Source organism: Callospermophilus lateralis, chromosome 4 (assembly GCF_048772815.1).
Source record: "Callospermophilus lateralis isolate mCalLat2 chromosome 4, mCalLat2.hap1, whole genome shotgun sequence".
Lineage (NCBI taxonomy): Eukaryota > Metazoa > Chordata > Mammalia > Rodentia > Sciuridae > Callospermophilus > Callospermophilus lateralis.
The window spans coordinates 60190117-60215912 of NC_135308.1; the positions used below are offsets into that span (position 1 = coordinate 60190117).

General features: G+C 38.4%; 1 protein-coding gene across 1 annotated transcript in view; it reads left to right on the forward strand.

The window, feature by feature from the left end:
• The window catches only part of Gsr (glutathione-disulfide reductase), a 45811-nt gene extending 23450 nt beyond the window's left edge, over positions 1-22361 (forward strand). The window contains exons 5-13 of the mRNA XM_076852518.1: positions 502-649; positions 2885-2939; positions 6757-6856; positions 7973-8059; positions 9903-10061; positions 12981-13092; positions 15884-16015; positions 16765-16898; positions 20958-22361. Of these exons, the coding sequence (XP_076708633.1) occupies positions 502-649; positions 2885-2939; positions 6757-6856; positions 7973-8059; positions 9903-10061; positions 12981-13092; positions 15884-16015; positions 16765-16898; positions 20958-21107 (1077 nt within the window). The 3' untranslated portion in view covers positions 21108-22361. The remainder of the gene's footprint in view (positions 1-501; positions 650-2884; positions 2940-6756; positions 6857-7972; positions 8060-9902; positions 10062-12980; positions 13093-15883; positions 16016-16764; positions 16899-20957) is intronic.
• The last annotated feature ends 3435 nt before the right edge of the window (positions 22362-25796 follow it).

Genomic DNA, 25796 nt, shown 5'->3' on the forward strand with positions numbered 1-25796 from the left:
CTTTTAGTTTTCAACATATTATTATTATTATTTTAAATATTTTACAATTCCTTCATTTTATTTATTTATTTCTATGTGGTGCTGAGAATCAAACCTAGCGCCTTGCATGTGTTAGGCGAGCGCTCTACTGCTGAGTCCACAACCCCAGCCCCTTAACCTTTATTTTTTTGTTTTCCTCTTTCTTCTTCCCTTCCTCCAGACACATCATTCTTCAATCTCTTCTCACTGTAAGGAAGACTTTCTCCCTCAGTGCTTCCTTTCTCCTCCTCTTCCATTTCTTCTTGCATTTCTTTTTTTATGCTTTCAGTATCTAACGGCAATCCCTTTACTTGAGTATCAGTTACCAGTCAAGATCTCTACAGAAACGCAAGAAACAGAATTGTCTTGGCATTTCAAACCAAAAATCACAAGTTTTACTAGAGATACGGAAGAGCTGATATGTTGCATCAGGTGTTTTTGCTTTAACTTAAGAATAGTCTAATGTTGTTATTTCTTCTTCAGTCCCATATAGAAATCATCCATGGCCATGCAGCATTCACGTGTGATCCCCAGCCCACAGTGGAGGTTAATGGGAAAAAATACACAGCTCCTCACATTCTGATTGCCACAGGTGGTGTCCCCTCATATCCTCATGAGAGCCAGATCCCTGGTAAGTTCAAAGGCAAATAGTTATTAACTCTTTGGAGGGGTTTTCCATTGCATTCAGAATTACAAACTAGGCCATGGATATGCCTATACCAGTTTTCTCTCTTTTTTTTTTTTTTTTTTTAGAGAGAGAATTTTTTAATATTTATTTTTCAGTTTTCGGTGGACACAACATCTTTATTTTATTTTTATGTGGTGCTGAGGACGGAACCCAGCACCCCGCACATGCCAGGAAAGTGCGTTACCGCTTGAGCCACATCCCCAGACCCCAGTTTTCTCTTAAGAAAGGCTGTGAAGCCAGGCATGGTGGTGCAGACCTGTAATCCCAACAGCTAGGGAGACTGAGGCAGGAGGATCACAAGCTCAAAGCCAGCTTTGGCAAAAATGTGGCACTAAACAACTCAGTGAGACCCTGTCTCTAAATAAAATATAAAATAGGGCTGGGATGTGGCTCAGTGATGGAGTGCCCCTGAATTCAATCCCTGTACCCTCAACTCCTGCCAAAAAAAAAAAAAAAGACAGACTATGAAAAAAGTCTCTGTAGAACCTAAAATTAATTGGCTAAGTGGTAGTTAGTGAAGAGGAGAGGAAAGAGATTTCATCCATTTCAAACTATTGTAGCCTCAATCTTATCATGTATAGATTGTTTCTAGTCTCTGTTAGAACTGTTGCTATTTATAAGGTACAAATATATTGACTGAAGGGAGAGAGATCTTGTAAGGATGTAGTTTAACTAGTTAAGTAAGCCTTTTTTTTTTTTTTAATATTGCAGTCTCTCTTTTCAAATTTAAAGCAACTTTTTTTTTTTAAGAGAGACAGAGAATTTTTTTAATATTTATTTTTTTAGTTTTGGCAGACACAACATCTTTGTTTGTATGTGGTGCTGAGGATCGAACCCGGGCCGCACGCATGCCAGGCGAGCGCGCTACCACTTGAGCCACATCCCCAGCCCCTAGCACTGACATTCTTGAGGCAAATACTGTGACCTGAGATTGGAATTGGGTTGGGGCCAATTTATGGGAACTTATTAAGCCAAATAGTGGAATCTCTAAATTTATGATAACTGACAAATGTTAATTTATAAATATTATAGTAACAAGATCTCAGTGATTATTTATTTTGGGGTACCAGATATTGAACCCAGGGGTACTTTACTACTGAGCTACATCCTCAGTCCTTTTTATTTTTTATTTTTAGATAGGTCTCACTAAGTTGTCAAGGGTCTCACTAAGTGGTTGGGACTGGCCTCAAACTTGAGATCCTCTCCCAAGTCACTGATTACAAGTGTGTACCACCACACCCAGCTCAGTGAAAATTTTAGAAACAAATGGGACAGTGACTTGAAAGGGACAGAGAAGGATGTAGATCAGCTAGAAAACTTGTAATTCCCAGTGCAGAAGATTGGGTATGGTTTTTACCAGAAATGTGATGGAAATATTTCAATCTTACTATTCCCCTGCTGCAATGCCAGGGATAGGAGAAGAGAATAGGCATAAAAGACACAGCAGAAACAGAATCAGGCACTGTATCTATTGATTTCAAGACACGTTTTTAAAAATATTTATCACCTCTGAAAAGATGTATCTTATAATCATGATGCTTGGGTTCTGTGTGTATGTATCTGTGTGTGTGTATTTGCTTTTATATATTATAATTATTTTTTGTTTGTTTGTGATGCTTGGGATTGAACTCAAGGCCTTGTGCATGCAAGGCAAGCACTCTACCAACTGAGCTATATCCCCAGCCCTATAATTACTTTTTGCAATATTGGGGATTAAGTCATTGAATCCAAGGACACTTTATCACTGAGCTACATACCCAAGCCTTTTGATTTTATTTTGAGACAGGGTCCTAGAGATCTTTAGCGCCTGGCTAAAGTATTTTTTTAATATTTATTTTTCAGTTGTAGGTGGATACAATATCTTTATTTCATTTTTATGTTGTAATGAGGATCGAACCTAGTGCCTCATATGTGCTAGATGAGCATTCTACCACTGAGCCACAACCCCAGCCCTGGCTAAAGTAAATTTAAAGTTAGTTAGCTGCCGTTGCTTCTAGTTCTAGAAAGAAATTAAAGGTGTTGACTCACAGAAAACTTAGTGGACCATTTTCTAAGTGGAAACTTTAACAAACTTGACAAAACTGTGTGTTAACTGAAAAACTGTTTGGTTCTTGCATAAAATGCTGTGTACAAGAGAAAGTGCAGTCTTGTGTGATCAATATTGTATTTTCTACATAGGTGCCAGCCTAGGAATAACCAGTGATGGATTTTTTCAGTTGGAAGAATTGCCTCGGTAAGTGGACTTTACCTTAATGGTCCCTTCTTCTACAGTGCCTGGGAACTTTTCCTCTTCCTCCCCTTCCCAACCATTTATAGTGTTTTCTAAGTTCAATTTTTCTACCTTTTCTCCTTTTCTGTCCTTGGATACCTCATCCACTAGTACTCCTCAGTAGATCCTTGAAATCTTATATGCTTTTGGGCAGAGGCCATTGTAGAATGTTAAGAACTCAAATCAGATACAGGATAGTATTGAAGACTCGATAATATAAGTCCTAAAACTCTGGTCAGAGGTTGTAGCTCTGTGGTAGAGCACTTACCTAGCATGCATGAGGCACTGGGTTAGATTCTTAGCACCGCATACAAATAAATAAAATAACAACTAAAAAAAAAAATTAACAACTAAAAAAATAGTTAAAAAAAAAAGACCTAAAACTCTCTTCAGCTTGATATGGCATCAAGTCATAACATCTCTAAAGTAATTGACTCTGGATTTTTCAAAGTTAGTACAGAGGGGTCTCCATAAAAGAAGGCCCTGTTGGTCTCACAAAAATATATTTTCTGTTCTTGTTCTTTTTTTTTTTTTTTTGAGATGGGGGTCTCACGATGTTGCCCAGGCTGAACTTGAAATCCTGGGCTTAAATTGCCATCCTGCTTCAGCCTCTCAAGTAGCTGGTGACTATAGGCATGTGCCAAAGTGAACAGCTGACATTGGCGTTTTTTGGTTACTGTTGTTATTTTTTCTTGTACTAGGGATTGAACCCAGGGTTTGCACATGCTAGGCAAACACTGTACCACTGAGTTACATCTTCATTCCCTGGCATTGTTCTTGATGTAGGTTTGTCTGAGTAACTTTAGTAAATTTCTGACATGAATTTGGTTCATAGAGGAAAAGAAGGTAACAAGGGAAAACATTTCTCTCATTTGAAGGCCCTGCATGTTGCAGGCTTTTTGAAGTGGTTCTCCTTTTACTCATGGTAAGAGATGAATAGAAGAAAGAACCTGTGGCCCAGAGCCTGGCCTCTGTCTCCATCTGAGTCACTCTCTAGTTGATGGTGCTTAATCTGCTGCTCCCTCAGTGGCTGTTGCAAGTCTAGTTTGAGGTCCTAAGCCTCACTTTTACAAATGCTTTCAGAGATCATCAGTGACTAATAATCCATCTTTACCTTAAGTCACCGATAGCCACAGTTCATAAAGGATGAGGACTACTCTACAGTTCCATGGCACCCGTGAAAATGAATATGTAGACCAAGCCATCTTCTGACTTAGATGAGATTTCAGAAAAGCCTATAGTCTTTTTAGGTTTACTGTCAGTGCATGGAAATGTATTGGATAACAGCCTTTCATCCCTCACGATCCTCCCTGTACTACTTAGTGTTAGTGTTGAATGACATGACACATGTGAGCATGCTTCCAGAAATGTGGTCATGAGTCATCATGTTTAGATGATAAAATTTGATCTAGACTCAACCTGAAACAAGTTTTATTATAAATATCTGTTTATTAGGTATTTTAAAGTCATTTATTAAGCTTTTATTGACATGAATAAAAGTTTAATGAATGCATTTATACATGTTATAAACAATAGACTTTTAAGAACACAGGAAAATGAATTAACTGTTGAGCAGAGCATGGCAACATGCACCTATGGTCCTAGCTGCTTGGGAGACTGAGGCAGAAGGATTGCTTAAACCTAGAAGTTTGAGAACAGTCTAGTTAACCCAGGGAAACCCTTGTTATAATCATGGTAAATAAGTAAAGAATCAGGGAAAGAATGAATTCTGTAGACAAAATACCATATGCACTGTGTAGTTCCATTTTATCCTCTGGTTGGATGGAGTTGGGAGCATGAATCCCATGGAAGGTTGTAGCATAAGTGGTCCTGAGGGCCAGAAGGAGGAAAAAGAAGTGCTTTGGGGATTTGGCAGCTTGAAAGATTTATTCCAGTGAAGATGACAGTGGCAAGTGTTAGCATTAGGATACTAATGGGAGCTGAGGGGATGCACTGAGTTCCTTGCAGATCTCTGAAGAAACCATTTTTTTTTTCATGCCTATTTTTCTTTCCTTTTTTTTTTTTGGTGTGTGTGTGTGTGTGTGTGTGTGTGTGTGTGTGTTACCAGGGATTGAACCCAGGGCTTTGTGCATGCAAGGCAAGCACTTTACCAGCTGAGCTATATCCCCAGCACCTCTCCCCCATCGTTTTTTTTTTTGTTTTTTTTTTTTAACTGGGGATTAAACCTAGTGGTACTCTACCACCGAACTACATCTTAACCCTTTTTATTTATTATTATGAGACAAGGACTCACTAAATCACTGTTCTTGAACTTGTAGTCCTTCTGCCTCAATCTCTTATAGCCATTTGTTTTTCTTTCTTGTAGTGTTCCTGGAGGTTACTAATACCTCACCTTTAAAGGGGAGATCAATATTTACAGTACCCAATGCAAACAATATGCAACCGGAAACCAAATAGCTCCTATTTAGACAATTACAGTTTTGTCACAATAATGAGAAATGATGTGTGAGATTAATGTCTACAATATAAATAGTAGGTTTGCATAAGTGTCTGTGGTTCCTAATGGTGAACAAAGAGAGTGGGGGAGGTGTGGATGTGAGGTTTATGAGGTAGGAGGAGAGAATATAGAGGTATTAGATCATAGGAAGAGTGAAAAAGGAATCAAGAAAAGTAGGCTAGCAGGGATACCTCTGGTGTAACCAGACCTGCAGGGACTTTGGTGATGATCTTCCAGGTCCTGGCTATTGTCTCTAGTTGAAAGCAGGCCAGGAGAGCCACGTGTTGGTAAATGGGGGCCTCAGTGGTGTGGCTCTCCTCTCTGAGCAGGTGTAATCATCTCCTCCTGCTCCTCCTCCTCCTCCTCCTCCTCCTCCTCCTCCTCCTGCTCTGTGCAGTGTTGAACCATTTGGGTTTTTACTTTTTTCCATCCAGATTGTAAGCTCTGTGAAGTCTGGGACTTACAGTGTAGGTACTTTGCCTGAGGGAGATATTGGAGCAAGTTTTCCTTTGTTCTCCTCTTGAGTGCTTATTACCCATGATGTATTGCAACGTTGGGAGAGGTTGTATGAAGCTTTAGAGGGCACCAGCCCCAAAGGGGATAACCAAAAAAGAGGTCTTATTCTGCAGACTGCAGCATGAAAGTAAACCTGGAGCTGGGTCCAGGATCAGAGCTTCTTCACTATTGGTTTAGACCTTCATTCAAATTTTTAACCAGGACTGAAGATTCTTTTTTAAACCAAAATGTATTCAGGAAGTTTAGTTTGTAGAATTATCCTAGAAGTTAAAGTAGCTTGCTTAAATTGGCCCTTGACCATATTGCAAGAATTGATAGAACTGAGTCATGATCAAGGAGAAACACCCAACACAGAAGAGTAATGATGCTAAGGATTGTGGCCCTGCTGTTAGTTTTAGACACATAAGAGGCCATCTATAGAGTGTACACCCACTATAAAAATGAAGTAATCCAGACTTTGGGGATGGAAGCAGAAGATCTCAGAAATGGTCCAAATTAACAAATTAACTCCAACACAGAACATGTAGAATGTAGCCTTTGAATAACCTCTTGAAAAGCCCCCTGTTCTTGCTGATGGGCAGAACCACAGCCTCTGGGACAGAAGTCCTCTGTGTTTCTCCTTTGCTTGCAAAGCAGTAAAACTTCTTTTTCCTTTTTCTTAAAAAAAAAAAAAAAAAGAAAGAAAGAAAGAAAGAAACCATCTCTAGTTTGGAAGGTTTTTGTGTCATTAAAGAAATGTCATAGTATCTGTATAACTTGTCTATAAATCTAAAATTATAAAACATTAACATTCTGCTCTCATTTAAGCCGCAGTGTCATTGTGGGAGCAGGTTATATTGCTGTGGAAATAGCTGGGATCCTCTCAGCCCTGGGCTCTAAGACATCATTAATGATACGGCATGATAAGGTAAATCTTAGCCTTTTCCTTCCCATTCCCTGTGTTTTCCTTTTCTTTTTTGGGTGGAGGGAAGGTACCGGGGATTGAACTCAGGGGGGCACTAAATCACTGAGCCATATCCCAGCCCTATTTTGTATTTTATTTAGAGACAGGGTCTCACTGAGTTGCTTAGCCCCTCACCTTTGCTAAGGCTGACTTTGAACTCATAATCCTCCTGTCTCAGCCTCTGAGCCGCTAGGATTCCAGGCATGCGCCACTGTACCAGGCTGGTTATACTTCTTAACTTGAACAAATGGAGGGACCAGAGGTTTGCTTACAATCCTGGACAGTGCATACTCCTAAAACTTTCTCTTTGGCTTTGAAATATGTCATGTAATTCAACCTCAAGGAGATGTATGTCCTGAAAAGTACTTTTCATAAACATGATTTTGCATGATTGGAATATCCAATAAATTGGAAGGAAGAGGAAAGGCAGAGTATTTAATAAATAAGTAAATTTTTATAGTCTTATCAGTACATGGGTTCATTTGGAAAGTTGGTAAGCACTGATGACATCTCCAGCCCTTTTTATTTTTTTTCAAACACGGGCTTGCTAAGTTGTAGAGCCTGGCCTAGAACTTATGGTCCTTTGACCTCAGCCTCCTTAGTAATTGGGATTATAAGCATATATTATTGTGCCCAGCTGACTATCCATTTTATTTTTACTCTAAAACAGGAATTAAGTCAAATATAATATAGACACTGGTAGGAGAAGAGAGGATTTATTAAAACTTCACTTCCGTCTCCCAGGATGGCTTGTACCTGTGATCCCAGTGACCTGGGAGTCTGAGACAGGAAGTTTTCAAATTTGAAGCTAGCTAGCGCAACTTAGTGTGAGACCCTGTCTCAAAAAATAAAAGGGATTGAGGATGTAGCCTGGTGCTAAAGTGCCCCGTGGTTCGGTCACCAGTACCAAAACAAAAACCAAAAAAACCCTACTCTCAATATGACCATGAATGAAGGAGATAGGGAAAAGGATAATACAGCACTAAAATTTCCCTCCCAAGTTTGTAACATGTCTTTAATCACGTTTTTTTTTTTTCCCCCCACAACCCCCATCCCTCTGTTGCCTATATCTGTACACAGGTACTTAGAAATTTTGATTCACTAATCAGTTCCAACTGCACTGAAGAGCTGGAGAACTCTGGCGTGGAGGTCTTGAAGTACTCACAGGTGTGTCCTCAAGGCCCGATCATAGCCTCTTGTCATCTGTCTCTGGGGAATAACACTTTTTGCTTTTGACCTCACCCATTTAGGTTTCGAATTTTGTTCCTGGTTGTCATGCTTTGTTTGCATCAAACCCAGGGCCTTACACAAGTCAAGTACTCTACCACTGAGCTACACCCCAGCCCTCAATTTTATAAACACAAACTCCTCAGTCAAAATTTATTCTACTCCTAGAGTACTGCCAATTATTTCTTTTCTTTCCTTTTTTTTAAGAAAGCTACTTTTCACATTAAGGTGTTAACAAAGCCAAATATGTAAAAGATTAGAAACCTGGCAGTTAGAAGCTTTGATGTTTGTGCACATATACCTTTTTGCATATCCTTGCTTTTTATATTTACATTTGTTTTCCAGAAAATAGTATGGGATTTTTTTTTTCAGTGCTAGGAGTCAAAACCAGGGCCTTTCACATGCCAGGCAAGTACCACTAAGCCCCATTCCCAGCCCTTGGAATCTTTTTTTTTGTCTTCTTCATCCTACAAGTATATTCCCCATTCAGTTTGGTGCACTACAAAGAGAGAAAGCACCGAAATTGTTTTCTTTTGCATCGTAGTGCAAACTAAAATGGAACATATTTTTAATACAAGTACTTTATGGTTTATTTTGATCAACTTTTATAATTTTTTGATTTTTAATTGCTGCTTGAAGTCTTTTTCTTTCTCTCTTTTTTTCTTTTTAAAATATATGTGACAGGATAGTGTGGAACCTATTTTTAAGGCATAACTTTTACAAAATCCATTACTCCTCAGGGAATTCTTGAATTTCAGCCAATTTTCTTGGAGAATAATCTTGTAAAAATGTTTTTTCCACCCCCACAACTTCATCCTTTTAACATCAACTCTATTAAGTAAAATAATAAATGAGAACATGCTTTGTAAGTATAAATATGCTGAACTAGTCGAAAGGCTTATCATCCAAATCACCTTAGGACCTTCACTAAGCTGCATAGTCAGCCCTCTTTTATCAATGGGTTCTGTATCTGCAGAGTCAACTACTTGTGGATCAAAAATATTTTGGGGAAAACAGTGGCATGTACACTGAACATGTACAAACTTTTTCTCTAAATAATACAATCTAACACCTGTTTACCTTGTGTTTTGAATTTTAAGTAAAACGAAGTTGATTTAAAGTACACAGGAGGAGGTATCTAGGTTATATGCAAATACTATGCCATTTTATATAAAAGACTTGAACATTCACAGGTTTTATGTCTGGAGGTTCCTGGAACCAGTTCCCTGCAGGAATGGAGGGGTAGCTGTGTATAAACTCAGCTGTCCTGAGTAGGTTATTCCTTTCCCCCATTCTGATTCCGAATGTCCAGGAGGAAGCATTGACCAAGCTTTAGAAAAGTTTCTTGGTGATGCTCCTACATCCTTTCTTTCAAGCCACTGTGCTTAGATTTATGACTTAAAATATTATCACAGATTTGAAGAAGTGCATTCAATAATTTGTTTTTAAGCCAAAGCATTACAATGATAACATTAGTTGACATTTCCAGTCATTGACTGGGAGCTTTGGGGCAACACAGGAAACAAGCCTGGCTCCAGGGACTTTTGATGCTGATGGCCTGTGGCTGAAAGTAAATTGTCTTTGTCAACTATAGGTTTCATGTGGGATTTTTTTTAATGTTAAAAATTTTAGGGATTCCCTGGGTTCAATCCTCAGTACCTCATATAAATAAATAAATAAGATAAAGGTATAATTTTTTTTTTTAAGTTTCATCTTCATTTGCTTTCCTTCCAGCTTCTCCCCTTGCCTTGCCACTCACATTTAACATTTTATTTGCCAATAGGTCAAGGAAGTTAAAAGGACTTCATCAGGCCTGGAAGTTTCCGTGATTACTGAAGTTCCTGGAAGCAAGCCGACCTTGACCACTATTCCAGATGTTGACTGCCTGCTCTGGGCCATTGGACGGGACCCAAATTCCAGGGGCTTGAATTTAAACAATCTGGTAAGCTGACTTAGTCTGTCCTGAGCAATCTTGAATCTGTCCCTATCTCACCCATCCAAAACTTGAGTGGAATTCATTGGATTCTTTTTATTTCATATATTCAGTTTGTCATCAAATCCAATCACTTTTCCTTTGAAATATTTTCCCTTTCTAGTGCCATCACTTTGGATCAGTCCCTAATTATATTATATCTAGATGGTCCAGTGGTTTCCTGCTGGCTTCCTTCTTGCAGACTTCCTTTTTGCTGTGTGAATATTGAAAGTCCTATACTGATCCCAGATTGTCCCCAGCATCTAATTCAGATAGCTGAGTGTATACCTCATCCTGAACATTGTGTTATTCAGCAGAGGAAACAGATGTGAAGCTATCTCTCTCTGGGATCTGCCAGTACTTCACACAGAGAAAATATTCTTCTCTTAAATTTTGAAGTAAAGTCTAACAGTGATTTGGGGTGTAGTTCCCAGAGTTCAAACCAAATTGGAACCTCACTTCTATCATTTACCAGTTGCATGACCCTGAACAAGCAATTTAAGTTTTCTGTTTCAATTGTTTCACATACAGGATGGAAATAAAAATATTACTTTGTCTCATTGTGTTATAGAGAACAGTAAATGAGAAAGTACCTGCAAAATAATTAGCTTAGCTCCTGACTTATAGTAGCCCCTGACTTATAGTTACCAATGCAGTATATGTTAACCTGTTGTTTCTGATACTTATGATGTTTTTTTGTAATGGGCTATCTTATTCAGTTGCAATAATAGAATATTTTATGTTGGAGATTTATGGTGTTGATGGAGCCTCTGGAGCAATATGTAACATTTTCATTTATGTGCTAATATTAAATTCTGTTATAATGTGGATTTCTTTTTCATCTCTATAAAAGGTTATTTCTTCATCATCATCATCATCTTCATTTTTTTGATGCTAGGGATTGAACCCAGGGGTTTGTCTATGCTCAGCACATACTCTACCACAGAACTACACACCCAATCTTATTTTTCAGTTTTTTTTTTTTAAACTTTATTTAGAGCCAGGGTCTCATTGAGTTGCTTAGCACCTCACTTTTGCTGAGGCTGGCTTTGAACTTGCAATCCTCTGTCTCAGAGTCTTGCTGAGTTTCTTAGGGCCTCGATAAGTCACTGAGGCTGGATTTGAACTTCTGACCCTCCTGCCTCAGCCTTCTGAGCTGCTGGGATTATAGGCATGCACTACCAAGTCAGGTTTATTTTCTTTTTCTTTTTTTTTGTACCAGGGATTGAACCCAGGGGTCCTTAACCACTGAGCCACATCCCCAGTCTTTTATATATATATAATATATATATATATATATTTTTTTTTTAATATTTATTTTTTTAGGTATAGATAGACACAACACAATACCTTTATTTTTATTTGGTGCTAAGGATCTAACCCAAGTCCCGCCCATGCTAGGCGAGCGCTCTACCGCTGAGCCACAATCCCAGCCCCCTTTTTTTTATATTTTATTAGAGATAGGGTCTCACTGAGTTGCTTAGGGTCTCACTAAATTGCTGAGGCTGACTTTGAATTCATATGCCTCCTGCCTCAGCCTCCCAAATTGCTGGGATTACAGGTGTGTGCCACCGTGCCCAGCTACCTATTTACAAAGAATAAAATTCCCAGGGAGATATTTGTTTTGTTTTGTTTTGTTCTTTTAATTGTTGGTGGACACAATATCATAATTTTATTTATTCATTTTTATGTGGTTCTGAGAATTGAACCCAGTACCTCACACATGCTCAGGAAGCGCTCTATGACTGAGCCACAAACCCAGCCCCTTGGCTTGTTTTTAATCTTATTGTTCTATGAAATTTAGTCAAAGTAGTTGTCTGTTTTTATATTAATGAAACTAATCATCCAGCTCTTTCACCCTTCAAGAGCAACTTTGCCTTTGTACAGTGTGGGCGTTGGTGGGTCCAGTATTAAATTCTGTTTGCTGAATTTTTTAAGAATGAGGCAAGAGAAATGTTCAGTTTTATCGCAATGTTAAGATATAGCTGTATAATGTATCTTGCATCTTAATTATGGGATTTGAACCCCAGGTAGACCCATAACCCCATAAAGTCCAAAGGTTTTACCCTTCTTTTTTTTCTCTTTGGTGGCGCTGGTGGTTAATTCAGGGCTTTGTGCATGCTAAGCAAATGCTTTACCCCTAAGCTATACCTCACCCTTCTTATTTTTTGAGACAGGATCTCACAGTTTCCTAAACTGGTCCTGAGTTTGTGATCTTCCTGCCTCAGTCTCCCAATCTCTGGGATCTTAAGCATGTGCTACCACACCTGGCTCTGAAGAGTCTACTCTTAACCATCATGCTGCCCTGTATAATCCATTATGCTTCTTCTTTTGCTGTACATTTATTACTCACACTGGAGTGTATCTTATCTGCAGAGCCACAAGATAAGCAAATATATGTTTCAGCAGAGAAGGAAAATTGGTTATGGGAAATATCAGTATATTTTAGAGTAGAATGTGAAGTTTGCTTAAATTTTTAAAAATAAAAAATAGTAAATTGCAAGTGATTTTGGTGACTGCTTCAGGCTGTGTCTCTGTATGGGATGTGTTAACCTGCCTTAGGAGGAGCCTGTTGGTGAACAAAGTTGAAAAGCACTCAGGTTTAGCAGGTAGTTCATCTGAGAGCTGAGTGATTCCTCTCTTTGTTTCCCGTACCAGTTGAATTGCTGTGTCAAACATCTTAAAATTGGACAAAATATTTCACCTGTTACATAAACAAAGATACAAACTTGCCAACTTCACACACTTTCAGGTTGTGTTAAGTCTTGTGGTTGGTTCCTGGATGCTCAGGTAAAGGGGTGTCGTGCATATTGAGGCAGATGTAGAGCTTGGCTCTTTGAGTTTTAGTAGATAAATTAGTATTCATGTGATATCCTTTCATAATTTTAGGGAATTCAAACTGATGAGAAAGGTCATATTATAGTAGACGAATTCCAGAATACCAATGTCAAAGGTGTCTACGCTGTCGGGGACGTGTGTGGGAAAGCTCTTCTTACTCCAGGTAATGCTGCTTCCCCTGTGTGCTACATAAAACTGTTCAGCTTTTCACAGTCAAATCCACTTCAGCAAAGTATCTTCATATCATCAAAATGGTAAAAATGTATTGACATGGATGTTGATTTGGAGGCCTGACATTTTCTGAACCATATTCAATTTTCCTTAAAAGACTTAAGAAAATGCTTAGCAATAGGGACTGGGACTGTGGCTCAGTGGTAGCACACTTGCCTGGCAAGTGTGAGGTACTGGGTTTGATTCTCAGCACCACATATAAATAAATAAAATAAAGATCTATCAACAACTAAAAAATATATATATTAAAAAGAAAATGCTTAGCAATGACCAAAGTTTTTGTGTAAATGATATGGTCACCCTCTGAAGTCTTTGAGTCACAGTTTTGTGTTGTGACAGTGGAAATGGCTTTTGGAAGAAGTCATTTAGATTAGCCTTGTAACTGATTCTCCTTCATTCCCCCATCCAGGACCTCAACCCATGTCCTGATCACATTCCAAGTTCTTTGTCTTACCTTTATCTAGTTAATGATGTCATTCCTTCAGCTTTTAATCCATCTTTTTGAAGGACTTCATCAGATTTTTTTAAGTGCCCTGGGGATGTTGCTTCAGGATGGAAACCTATCCTGTTCCACACCCCAATCCTTTTATTTGCTTTAGAAGCTCTCTTCCCCCACCACCACCTGTATTTATTTTTTATTTTGTTTTGTATTGTTGGTGGTAATTTCTTTATATTTTGTTTGTTTGTTTTTTGGTACTAGGGATTGAACACAGGGGCACTCAACTACTGAGCCACATCCCCAGCCCTATTTTGTATTTTATTCAGAGACAGGGTCTCACTGAATTGCCTAGTGCCTTGCCATTGCGGAGGCTGGCTTTGAATTCACGATCCTCCTGTCTTAGCCTTCCAAGCCACTGGGATTACAGGCGTGTGTCACTGCACCCAGCTTTTTTTTTTAAAGGCAGGGTCTCACTAAGTTGCCCAAGTATATGTGATCCTCCTAAGGTAAGCCTCCCAAGTAGCTGGCATTGCTAGGGTTACAGGCATATGTCACAGTGCCTGGCTCCTAATTTATTATTTATTTATAACTTTTTATTTTGGGTAATAGAGATTGAACCCAGGGGTGCTTAAACACTGAGCCACATCCCCAGCCCTTTTTATTTTGAGCCTTGCTAGTTTGCTTAGGGCATGGCTAAATAGCTAAGCCTGGCCTCAAATTTGTAATCCTCCTGCCTCAGCCTCCTAAATTCCTAGGATTATAAGCAAGCGTCACCATGCCTGGCTCTAATTTATTTTTTAATTAAATTTAAAAAGAGAGAGAGAGAGAGTGTATATATAACATGATTTGAAGTATTTATACATTGTGGATGTCTAAGACAAGCTAGGTAAGGTATGTATTACCTCACATGTATCTTTCTGTTTTGTTTTGGTGAGAACACTTTAATCTACTCCATTAGCAATTTTCAAGTCTATAATATATTGTTATTAACAATAGTCAACATTTTACAATAGATCTCTTAAGACTTAGTTGTGGGCTGGGGATGTGGCTCAAGTGCTCGCCTGGCATGCATGGGGCGCTGGGTTCAATCCTTAGCACCACATAAAAAGTAAAATAAAGATGTTATATCCACCAAAAACTAAAAAATAAATATTTAAAAAATTCTCTCTCTCTTTAAAAAAAAAAAAAAGACTTAGTTGTGCTGACTAAAAAAAAAAAAGTTTCTAGTGTTGGGGATCAAATTTAGGTCCTTGCACATTTTAGGCAAGCTCTGTGATACTGTTATACCCCCCAAGCCCCCAAATGTAAGACTGTTAGGAATAAAAAGGGCTAAGGAGAATAAACTTCTGGGTTTTTGTTTTGTTTTTTTTCAGTACTAGGTATTAAACCCAGGGTGTTGGGCATACTAGGCAAGCACTCAATCACTGAGTTATCTCCCCAGCCCTTTTTAAAATTTTATTTTGAGGCAGGGTCTTGCTAAGTTACTTAGGCTGGCCTCAAATTTGTGATCCTCCTTACCTCAACCTCCTGAGTAGCTGGGCTTACTCACCTGGCAAGAGTAACCTCTTATGTTAAAATATCTTACTGTGAAATGAATGTGCAAAACTAATTTGTTCCATTAATACGTATCAGGGGGCTGGGATTGTGGCTCATTGGTAGAGTGCTCGCCTAGGAATTGCAAGGTACTGGGTTCGATCCTCAGCACCACATAAAAATAAATAAATAAAGGTATTTAAAAATAATAAAATAGATACTTTAAAAAAATATTGTATCAGAAAGCTAATATCATCATTAAATAGATTTACTGCCAGATGTTTGGAAACTTACCAATGTAGCTTGTTTTTCTGTTTTTGTTTTTATAGTAAATGGTAAAGAATTCTTATATGTCAGTGTTTTGAATTGTTAACTAAAGCTTGATACGTTTTCTTTGCTTTATCATTTTTTCAATCTATATACATACACATTTAAGTATCTATTTGTTAAAAAAAAGGTTGTTCCCTTATGTAAACACAATACAGTTTTCAAAACAAGAAAACTTTATTATATCATGCCAGATAGATAAATAGTTAGTAGAACAATTCTGCTGTTAAAATGAACAGTAAGGGGCTGGGGCTGGGGCTCAGAGGAAGGGCGCTTGCCTAGCATGTATGAGGCATTGGGTTCAATCCCATGTAAAGTAAAATAAAACAAAACAAAGGTATTATGTCTACTCACAACTAAAAAATAAATGTTTTTTAAAAAAATGAACAGTAAGATAAACACTGATTTTAAAATGTCTTTGTAGTTGCAATAGCTGCTGGCCGGAAACTTGCCCATAGACTTTTTGAATGCAAAAAAGATTCCAAATTAGACTATGACAACATCCCCACTGTGGTCTTCAGTCATCCCCCTATTGGGACGGTTGGACTCACAGAAGGTAGGTATTTAAAACAAGGTCATTTTATTCCTTCTGTTCTCTTGTTGGCCCACTAAATCTTTCTCAGCCCCCAAATTACACTCCTTTTTTGGTTAGTCTCTAGGTACAGCTCCAATTTATTCCTCAGCTACTAATATTTTGAAAGTATGGTTTCTTTTCTCCACACTACCCTATTTGTCTTTCTGATGGTTCTTAGCTTACTTATTTGAACTAATTTTAAATTTAAACAAAAATTGCAAAAAGAGTATAAAGGATTCCTATATATCTTTAATAATTTTGCTTTATCATTTTTTTCATGCTATATACATTTAAGTATCTGTTAAAAACAAGGTTGTTCCCTTATGTAAACACAATACAGTTTTCAAAATGAGAAAACTTCAGTTGCTACAGTATTACCTAAACTTTAAATCTTATGCGAATTTTGCCAATTATCTAATGTCATTTTCTACATTTTTTCCCTCAAGTCCAGAATTTAGTCCAGATGATGTATTACCAGTAGCTTTTATACCTCTAGAGTATCCTTTAATCAAGAGACAAAATTCTTGAGCCTGTCTTTTTTTTTTTTTTTTTTTTTTTTAGTGTCATCGACATTTATTTTGTAGAATGTCCTTTATTTTGGTATTGTTTGATACATCTTGTGATTTAACTTAGGCTAAGTATTTCTGCCCAACTTTCTTTTTGATAGCTCAGTGTAATTATTTAGGTTTTTTTCTTTTTTGATAAATGCTTTTTTTTAATGTGCATTATAGATGAGGCTGTTAATAAATATGGAAAAGATAATGTGAAGATCTATTCAACCACGTTTACCCCAATGTATCACGCAGTGACCACAAGGAAAACTAAATGTGTGATGAAAATGGTTTGTGCCAACAAAGAGGAAAAGGTATGAAAAGAATTCAGTAAGCTAAACAATGCTTTGTAAAGTTGACAGGGATGCTGGTAGTTTCATTGTCTAAGACAGGGGTTGGGGGAGACCAAGTAGGTAAGCTTACGGGTTCAACTAGGCAGTTCCACTTTATCAACTATATATATATATATTATAGATAATATATATATATATATAAAATATACACACACATATATATCATATATATAATTTGTCCTTCATAGTGTTTTATTTAGAAAGAACTTTGCATTTCTCTTAAAAAATGAGGATAAGGGCTGGGGATGTCACATGTTAGGCAAGTGAGCAGTTGCCTCGCATTTGCAAGGCCCTAGGTTCAATCCCCAGCACACAAAAAAAACCGAGGATCAAAACCCACCAAGACGGGGGCTAGGGTTATAGCTCAGCGGTGGAGCACTTGCCTTGCACTTGTGAGGTACTGGGTTCTATCCTCAGCACCACATAAAAAATGAATAAATAAAATAAATAAAGATATCCATCTTTAAAAAAAATCCTTATTAAAAAAAACAAACAAACAAACACCAAGATGAGCTGGGGCTGTAGCTCAGCAGCAGAGTACTTGCCTAGTGTGGATGGGGCACTGGGTTCGATCCTCAGCACCACATAAAAGTAAACAAAATAAAGTCATTCTGTTCATTTACAACTACAAAAAAAAAATTTTTTTTTTTAAAGGAAAAACTGGACTGGGGTTGTGGCTCAGTTAGAGCTCTTGCCTTGCATGCATAAGGCACTGAGTTTGATCCTCAGCACCACATGAAATAAATGAATAAAGGTATTGTGTTCAACTACAACTAAAAAACAAAAACAGCTGTTTAAAAAAAACACCAAGAGCTGGTCAACATTGACCAGTAGACCAGAATAGCTAGGAAACAAAATACTGGTAAAGGTTAGAATATAATATAATTTTGAATTGGTGAAGTAGTTTATTCGGCCATTTTTTCTAATTTATGCCTTTCAGTTTTTGAGAGCCTGCTAAATTATTCTTGGTGTCTGCACCATTTTATATCCCCTGCACCCCTGTAATGTATAAGGTTTTTATTTTGTTCACTCCTTTGCCAATAATTGCTATTGTCTTATCTTTTTCATTAACAGCCATTCCAGGTGGGTGTGAATTGATATCTCATTGTAGTTTTGATTTGCATTTGAATCAGTTTTATTTTGACATTAAAAAAATAGGTTGGGGCTGGGGGTATAGCTCAGTTGGTAGAATGCTTGTCTCACAAGCATAGGGCCATGGGTTCAATCCCTAGCACCAAAAAAAAAACGGTTTAGGGCTGGGAATATAGCTCAGTGGTGAGCACTTGCCTAGTATGTGTGAAGCCCTGGGTTCATTTCTCAGCACTGCATATGAATAAATAAAATAAAGGTACATCAATAACTAAATAATAATAATAATAATAATAGGGCTGGGTTGTGGCTCAGTAACAGAGCATTTGCCTAGCATGTGTGAGGCACTGGGTTCAATTCTCAGCACCACATATGAATAAATAAAATAAAGGTCCATCAATAACTAAAAAATAATAATAATAATAATAATAGGGGGGCTGGGTTGTGGCTCAGTAACAGAGCACTTGCCTAGCATTGTGAGGCACTGGGTTTGATCCTCAGCACCACACATAAATGAATAAAAAATAAAGGTACATCAACAACTAAAAAATAATAGCAGTTTTAATTTTGGTCCTAAGCCAGACTATTAGGCTGTTTCTAGTTAAATAGTAAAATGGAACTTAGCAATATTGCTTAGAATGAGGATCTTCCCCACCCACTGTGCTGGGGATTGAACCCAAGGGCTCAGGCATGCCAGATAAGCACTCTGCTGGTAACCTGTATCCCCACCCAACTGTTAGGAATGAGAATGTACTTTTGTTTGTTTGGGTGGGTTTTTTTGGGGGGGGTAATCAGTATTGCTTGGGACAGTGGTTTAAATGAAGATTTGGATATTGTTTCCAACTTCTGTTGTCAAAAAAGAGTATAGTGTGTCTAATTTAGTGTGAGCCAAAACCCAGATATAGTCCCTAATTTACAGAATTCAGCACCCCCAAGGACTGACAGAAGCTGAGAACCAGAGCAGAGGAGGAGGGTGGCAGCAAAACAGAGCTTGTTATCTCAGTCCTGATGGCTCATTCATAGCCTAAGATTTCTTGATATTGGTCAGCAGGATCCCTGCTTATCTTGTTATATAAGTTATTTCCTCATGTCAGCCATCATTCATTTGATGAGTATTATTTGGCAGTCTTCTAAAGACTAAGTAAGACCTGCAATATGGAGAGTCAGAATATATGAGGTTCCTGCCATCGCCAGAGACTCTTTGTAAGATCAGTTGGATCTTAGTAGACCTTGCTGTTTAATGCACACATGATATTTGATTTGGGATTTTTGTTTTGTTTTGTTTTAAATTTATACACAAACCATCTTAATAATTTTTTTTAAAAAAACTTATCTTATTTGGGGCTGAGGTTGTAGCTCTATGGTAGAGTACCTGCCTAGCACATGTGAAGCACTGGGGTAGATCCTCAGCACCACATAAAAATAAATAAATATAGTGTGTTCATCTATAACTAGAAATACATTTTTTTTTTAAAAAAACTATCTTAATTGGCTTTATTTTTTAATCAAGAATCAGGTAATAAAGTTCCATAAAATAGAATGAGAGCTCCTATAAGTTGGAGTTTTGTAGACAAAGGCTAAAGAAAATAGAAACAAAGAACAAAACCATATTGTTCATTTCAAAGTTGCTTTTCTTGTGAAACAGAGATGGGGAGACAGATAATAGGAAAATAACTAGTTAACATTAGGTTATTTCAGTTACCCTTGTATAGGATTAAAGTAGGAAACTTCATTTTTTGCCAGTGGAGCTGGTCTACATCTTAACCATTTAGTTGTTTATAGAGCTTTATTTATTTATACGCAGTGCTGAGAATTGAACCCAGTGCCTCACACATGCCAGGCAAGTGCGCTACCGCTAAGCCACAGCCACAGCCCCTATCTTAACCATTTTTAAATGTACAGTTCAGTAGTGTTAAGTGTATTCTCTCCTCCCACCCCCCCAAATTGGTACTGGGGAGTTAACTCAGGGATGCTTTATCACTGAGCCACATTTCCGGCCTTTTTTTTTTTGGAGACAGAGTCTTGCTAAATTGCTGAGACTGTCCTCAAACTTATGACCCTCTTGCCTCAGCCTCCTGAGTTGTTGGGGTTACAGGTGTGCAGCACCACACACACCAGCTAATTTTTGCTTTTTAATGGAATGATAAATATATTATAGAACTGTTTGCTGAAGATAGACAACATATTGAGAAACTTCATGGTAAAATTTGATTAGAAACAAATACTCTTTACATCCTTCACATAGCCAAACAGCATATTTGGATTGAGTACTTCCCAAGTGCCATCATTATGTTCAGCCATGGGGATAGAGTGGGGAGCAGAAGCAGAAGGAATCCCCTTCAAGTAGTGATTAAATTCTGACTATGATAGGACCATGACAGAGGACTATTGGCACTGAGAGTTCATGCGATGGAATTTAATTTAGTCTGAAAGACACTACTCTATGGCTATTTTAATCATTAGCTCTTAAGAGAGGGAGAACAAACAGAGGGACACATTGTGCAAAAGAGAACATGGTTGGTACATGGGACAGAGTGAAGAGAACCTGAGGAATAGCTGTTTGATATGGGCTCGAGGAGGACATTGAAGCAGGCCTGTCCAGGGTCACAGTGCTATGCCGAATTAGGATTAAAAATATTCTAAGGGATTGGGGATATATATAGCTCAGTTGGTAAAGTGCTTGCCTCACATGCGCAAGGATCTGGGTTCAATCCCTAGCACCACTAAAAAAAAAAAAAAAACCTAAGTTTTTTTAGTTTTTTTGTTTCATTTTAGTTTTTGCCATGCTGGGGATAGAATCAGGATCTCATGCATGCTAAGCAAGCACACTGCGCTGCACACCCAGCCTATAGGGTTTTTTAATGTCATATTTCCTCTCATCACTGTACACCAAATAAATAATTTCTCTTTCATAATTTCTTTTTTCCCTAGGTGGTTGGGATCCATATGCAGGGAATTGGTTGTGATGAAATGCTGCAGGGTTTTGCTGTTGCAGTGAAAATGGGAGCAACTAAGGCTGACTTTGACAACACGGTTGCCATTCATCCTACCTCTTCAGAAGAACTGGTCACACTCCGTTGAGAACTTAGAGACTTCTGTGGCTGGCAGTTGGGCCAGTGGACCTTCTGAGATGAACCAATCAATCACTTTTACTTCCTGTTCCAGTTTTATATATTTCTTTATTTTAATCAGGATCTTCTGATAGCGGAAATTTTTAGTAAAGAAAGTAACTTATTTATGTAATCAGAAATGTGTTAATCCAAGGTTGATTTTCATTTGATCCTATTTCACAATAATTAATGTTTTAAAGTTGTTTTATTAACAGCTCTGTGCTAATGTTTTTTCCAGCCTCATTCCAAGTATAAAACTATATGAAGTACAATGAAGTTAATGTGCTTGAATGAATATAGCTTCCTAATTTTATAAAGGAAGAGGATGGCAGCTCTTTACATTTAAGTAATGCAAGTGCACAGAATCTATATTTTTTTGAAGCCAGTACTGTGTTCTGCATATTGCAAAGCTGCTTCAAGGATGTGACTGTTCTCTAATCCCCTATTTTTTTATTCTTTTAAGTGATTAAAAATGGGTTTAGTTCTTTTTTTGAGATGAAGTGCATCAAATTTGGGAAGGATTTGAAGAGACTGGTTAAATATGTGAGAGGCATTCTAGAAGTCATTCTTGTTTTCTGTAATAGGTGGATTCAGATACTTCAGAAATCCTTTCCTCTGCCAAGAATTCATAGCTCAGTAAATAATTTCAACATTTGTAAATGTTCCTGTCATTTTATCATTTTCTGATAACTGTTCCAAACATTCAAAAATAACAGCATTTTCTTCTTATAAAATTTATTATGAACTTAATCGACACTGGTTTATTTTCTAAGAATATTTTACATTGAGGGCTGGGGCTGGGGCTCAGTGGCAGAGTGCTTGCCTAGCACGTATATGAGGCACTGGGTTCAATCCTTAGCACCACACAAAAATTTAAAAAGATAATAATAAAGAAAATGCTGTTCATCTACAACTACAAAACTTTTTTAATAAAAAAATTTTTACATTGAAAGATCAAATGTCAAAAAGTGTGGGGAAGAGAAGAGGTGTCTCCTAAAAGTAAAGACCAGAGAAGTTGGGTATAGTGGCGTACACCTATAATTCCAGTTACTTGAGAGATTAAAGCAGGAGAATCACAAGCTCAAGGCCAGCTTGGGCAACTTAGCAAGACCTTGTCTGAAAAAATTAAAAGGACTGGGGATGTGGCTCAGTGGTATAGCACTACTGGATTTAGTCTTGGTACAAATAGATAATACCAGATGTATAAAAGAAATCTTAGGCAGATTGATGATTGATTTAGAAATAAAACCCAAGCAATTAGGTTTTTAGCACTTTATTTCCATTGTTTTATCAGCTAGGTAAGCTGGTATACTTTTCTGTGGTTTTCATTAATGATAAAGTGCTACTGGATTTTTTCATTAAGCTTTTCCTAAATGTCTTTCTGAGTGGTCATGGCCAGTTGCTACACTCATTTCTTAGTTAGACCCAATACCAATGAAAGAAAAGTATTGCATTAGTAACTAAGTTATGTGTTTGTGGTATAGCAAGAAAATAGGATCCCAAGCCCTGGACATTGATTGGGTCCCTTCCTTTTCCCACCAGCCTAAGATAGGGGGCCAAGCTTCTGGGCTCTGCTGTGCCCAGCTTCTGGGCTCCACTGGATTTCTCACTGCACAGGTCTGAAACTTGAAGTGTGCCTCTGCTAGGAAAAGGGACTTTCCCAGAAGTCACATCCATTCTAATATCATGTATTATTTGTTTTGTTTTTTGGTGCTGGAGATTTTTGCTCATGCATCGCATGTACTGTACCACTGAGTTATACTTCCAGCCCTAACACCATGTGTTCTTAATCCCATATGAATCCTCTTTGTGCTGCCTGTGTACTATTTCCATAGTAAAACAGCATGAAAATAACTACTCAAGTCCCAGCCCACATTTTTACCAAATTCTTGAGAACACCCAGGACCTTGAAGTGTTGTGGCCTAACAGCCTGTTACTCAAAGCACTGGGGAATAAAGATATTCAGGTCAGCATGTTGTATGATGTGTAGCACATTGTATGTGCTCAGATATTTTTTAAAGAAAAACATCCTTGCTTTGAAGTAACCTTGTACATAGTTTAGAGAGAAGACATTTCTATACTATTTCAAATAGGACAATTAAGGACAGAATGATCAAATGGTTTATTGACTAAGATGGGACACTTTTGGTTCTGAGGGTTTATCGGTGGTAAAGCTACTACCAGTGGTAGAACCTAACATTCAATACCCTAGGTTTGATCCCTAGCACTCACAAATTAAAAAACAAACAAAATAAAACAAAAAAACACTCTTTAGAGGAATAGAACTCAGTGGTAGAACATAGGCTAGGAGGCTGTGTTAAATCCCCAGCATTCAAAAATAAACACAAATAGGCACAAATTGGAACTGTTCCAAACAAATGAAATACTCATCTAGTTACACATTATTAGGTAAAAGTATCCTAATGTGGGAAAACAGGAAGGCTTTAAGAAGATTAGGATTGAGGGACTGGGGTGGTGGCTCAGTGGTAGAGTGCTCGCCTAGCATGCAAGAGGCACTGGGTTTGATTCTTGGCACCACATAAAAACAAACTAATGTATCCACCTAAAACTAAAGATACTTAAATAAATATTTTTTAAAAAAAGATTAGGGGGGCTGGGGATGTGGCTCAAGCGGTAGCGCGCTCGCCTTGCATGTGTGCGGCCCGGGTTCGATCCTCAGCACCACATACAAACAAAGATGTGTTTGTTTAAAAAAAAAAAAAGATTAGGATTGAAATTCGGGGACTATAGAAGAGAAAGAGTAGATAGAAAGTACAATGTAGACAGAATTGTATTGCAGCTTAACAAACTACCTTAGCTTAAAACAAACTTTCTTAAATCTCATGATTGTGTGGTCAAAAAGTAGATCAGGTTTCAGCCAGATAATCTTCTATTGGTGTTAACAGAGGTCATCAGGTAGAATTCAGCTGGGCTGGTCTGCAGTCTTTAAGTTATTTACACTGTCAACTTTGGAGGGGCGCGGGGGGGGGGGGGGGGGGGTGGTGGATGAGGGAAGTCTGGCCTCTGCCTGGCCTCTGCTGGGACTGGCAACCAGAATGCCTACAGAGCTCTGAGCTGCCAGAGAATGTTCTAAGAACCCTAGGCATATGCTGCAAGCTTTATGACCTCACCTTGAAATTTCTAGAATGTCACTTCTGCCACATGATAATTGGCTAAGTAAATCACTAAGGCCAGCTCAGATGTAAGAGGAAGTAAATTACACTTCACTTCTAAAAAGGAAAAGGTAAAGAATTTGCAGCCATCTTTAATCACTCATACCTGGGATTTTATAAGCTTAACATCACCTTTGTGTGGCTTTTCTAGTGGTTTTGTTGTTAAAGTATGTTTCCATAACAACAAAACTATATTGTCATATATGAAAGGAAAGTAACCAGGACACTTGGAGCGACCAAGAGATCTTTATTTGGTGGTGTCTGACAGGGAAGGAAGAGAAAAAGAGAACAGGGAAAGAGAAGAAAGGAAGGGAGAGACCAAAGCCAGAGGGAGAGAGAGAAAGGGGCGGGGGGGACAAAGTGCAAGAGGAAGATGGGAGGGAGCCCGGAAGGAAAGAGTTTTTGTTTGTTTGTTTTTTTAGAGAGAATTTTTTTAAATATTTATTTTTATTTTCGGTGGACACAACATCTTTGTATGTGGTGCTGAGGATAGAACCCAGGCCGCACGCATGCCAGGCGAGCGCGCTACCTCTTGAGCCACATCCCCATCCCCCAGGAAAGAGTTTTTATAGCTAAGATCTAATGGAGTCTCTGAGTCTACAAGCTGCCTTGTTGGCATACAGTGATTGGATCATATAGTAGTTGCTAAGGGTATCATCTTCTGCCCTGAGGCAGACCAGATAAGGGTCTGAATGTGGGTTTCTGTTGCACCAGATGGGTGGGAGTTGTGTTCAGCCTTGAGGCAAACAAGCAATAAAGAACCAGATGGATGGGGATTGAGTGGTCCCTCCACCCTGCAGCTAACAATATGGTAGGTCTGTGCTACATGTTCACCTTGTGAATGTCATTTTCCACTTTGGTCAATCATTTCTGTCTTCTATGTTGTGTGACAGTATCATTTCTGGCATGTGATGCAGCAAGTTTATATGCAAGAATACAAAGTATGTTACTGCCGGGTTTCTGTTCTCACGACTAAAAGGCTCAGGGGTCACTCCAGGTAAACTGGGCTAATTGGGCTGCACAAAATAACCACACAAAAGACACAAATACCTTTTTCTTTGGGGTCCCTGTGACGGCTTCTCTGACCTTAAAGTTCCACAGGAAGAGAGAGAGCACACACACACACTGACCCCTTTTATTGAGGAGAAGCTATTCAAGTGAGGCAAGGGGTCAGGTTTCAGGGGACTGAGACTCATCTTCATGATCTTCACTGTTAGCAGGTTGACTGACATCTGGGTAGGCCACACACCCAAGGCCACAGTAAGAGAAGGGACACACACAAGGCACTTCCATGGAACATTCTATCCTAAACAGGGCAAGGGGTTATATTACAAAGGAACAGGTGAGCATAGCTTCACCCATGGGGCTGTAGCAAGACACATCCATGCACGAGACACCGACCCTGGAACCCAAGAAGGGTGGGGAAAGCTCTGCCACATTTCTGTGACTGAGCGCCTCAGCACCCAGCCAGGGAGTGTGACTCAGTC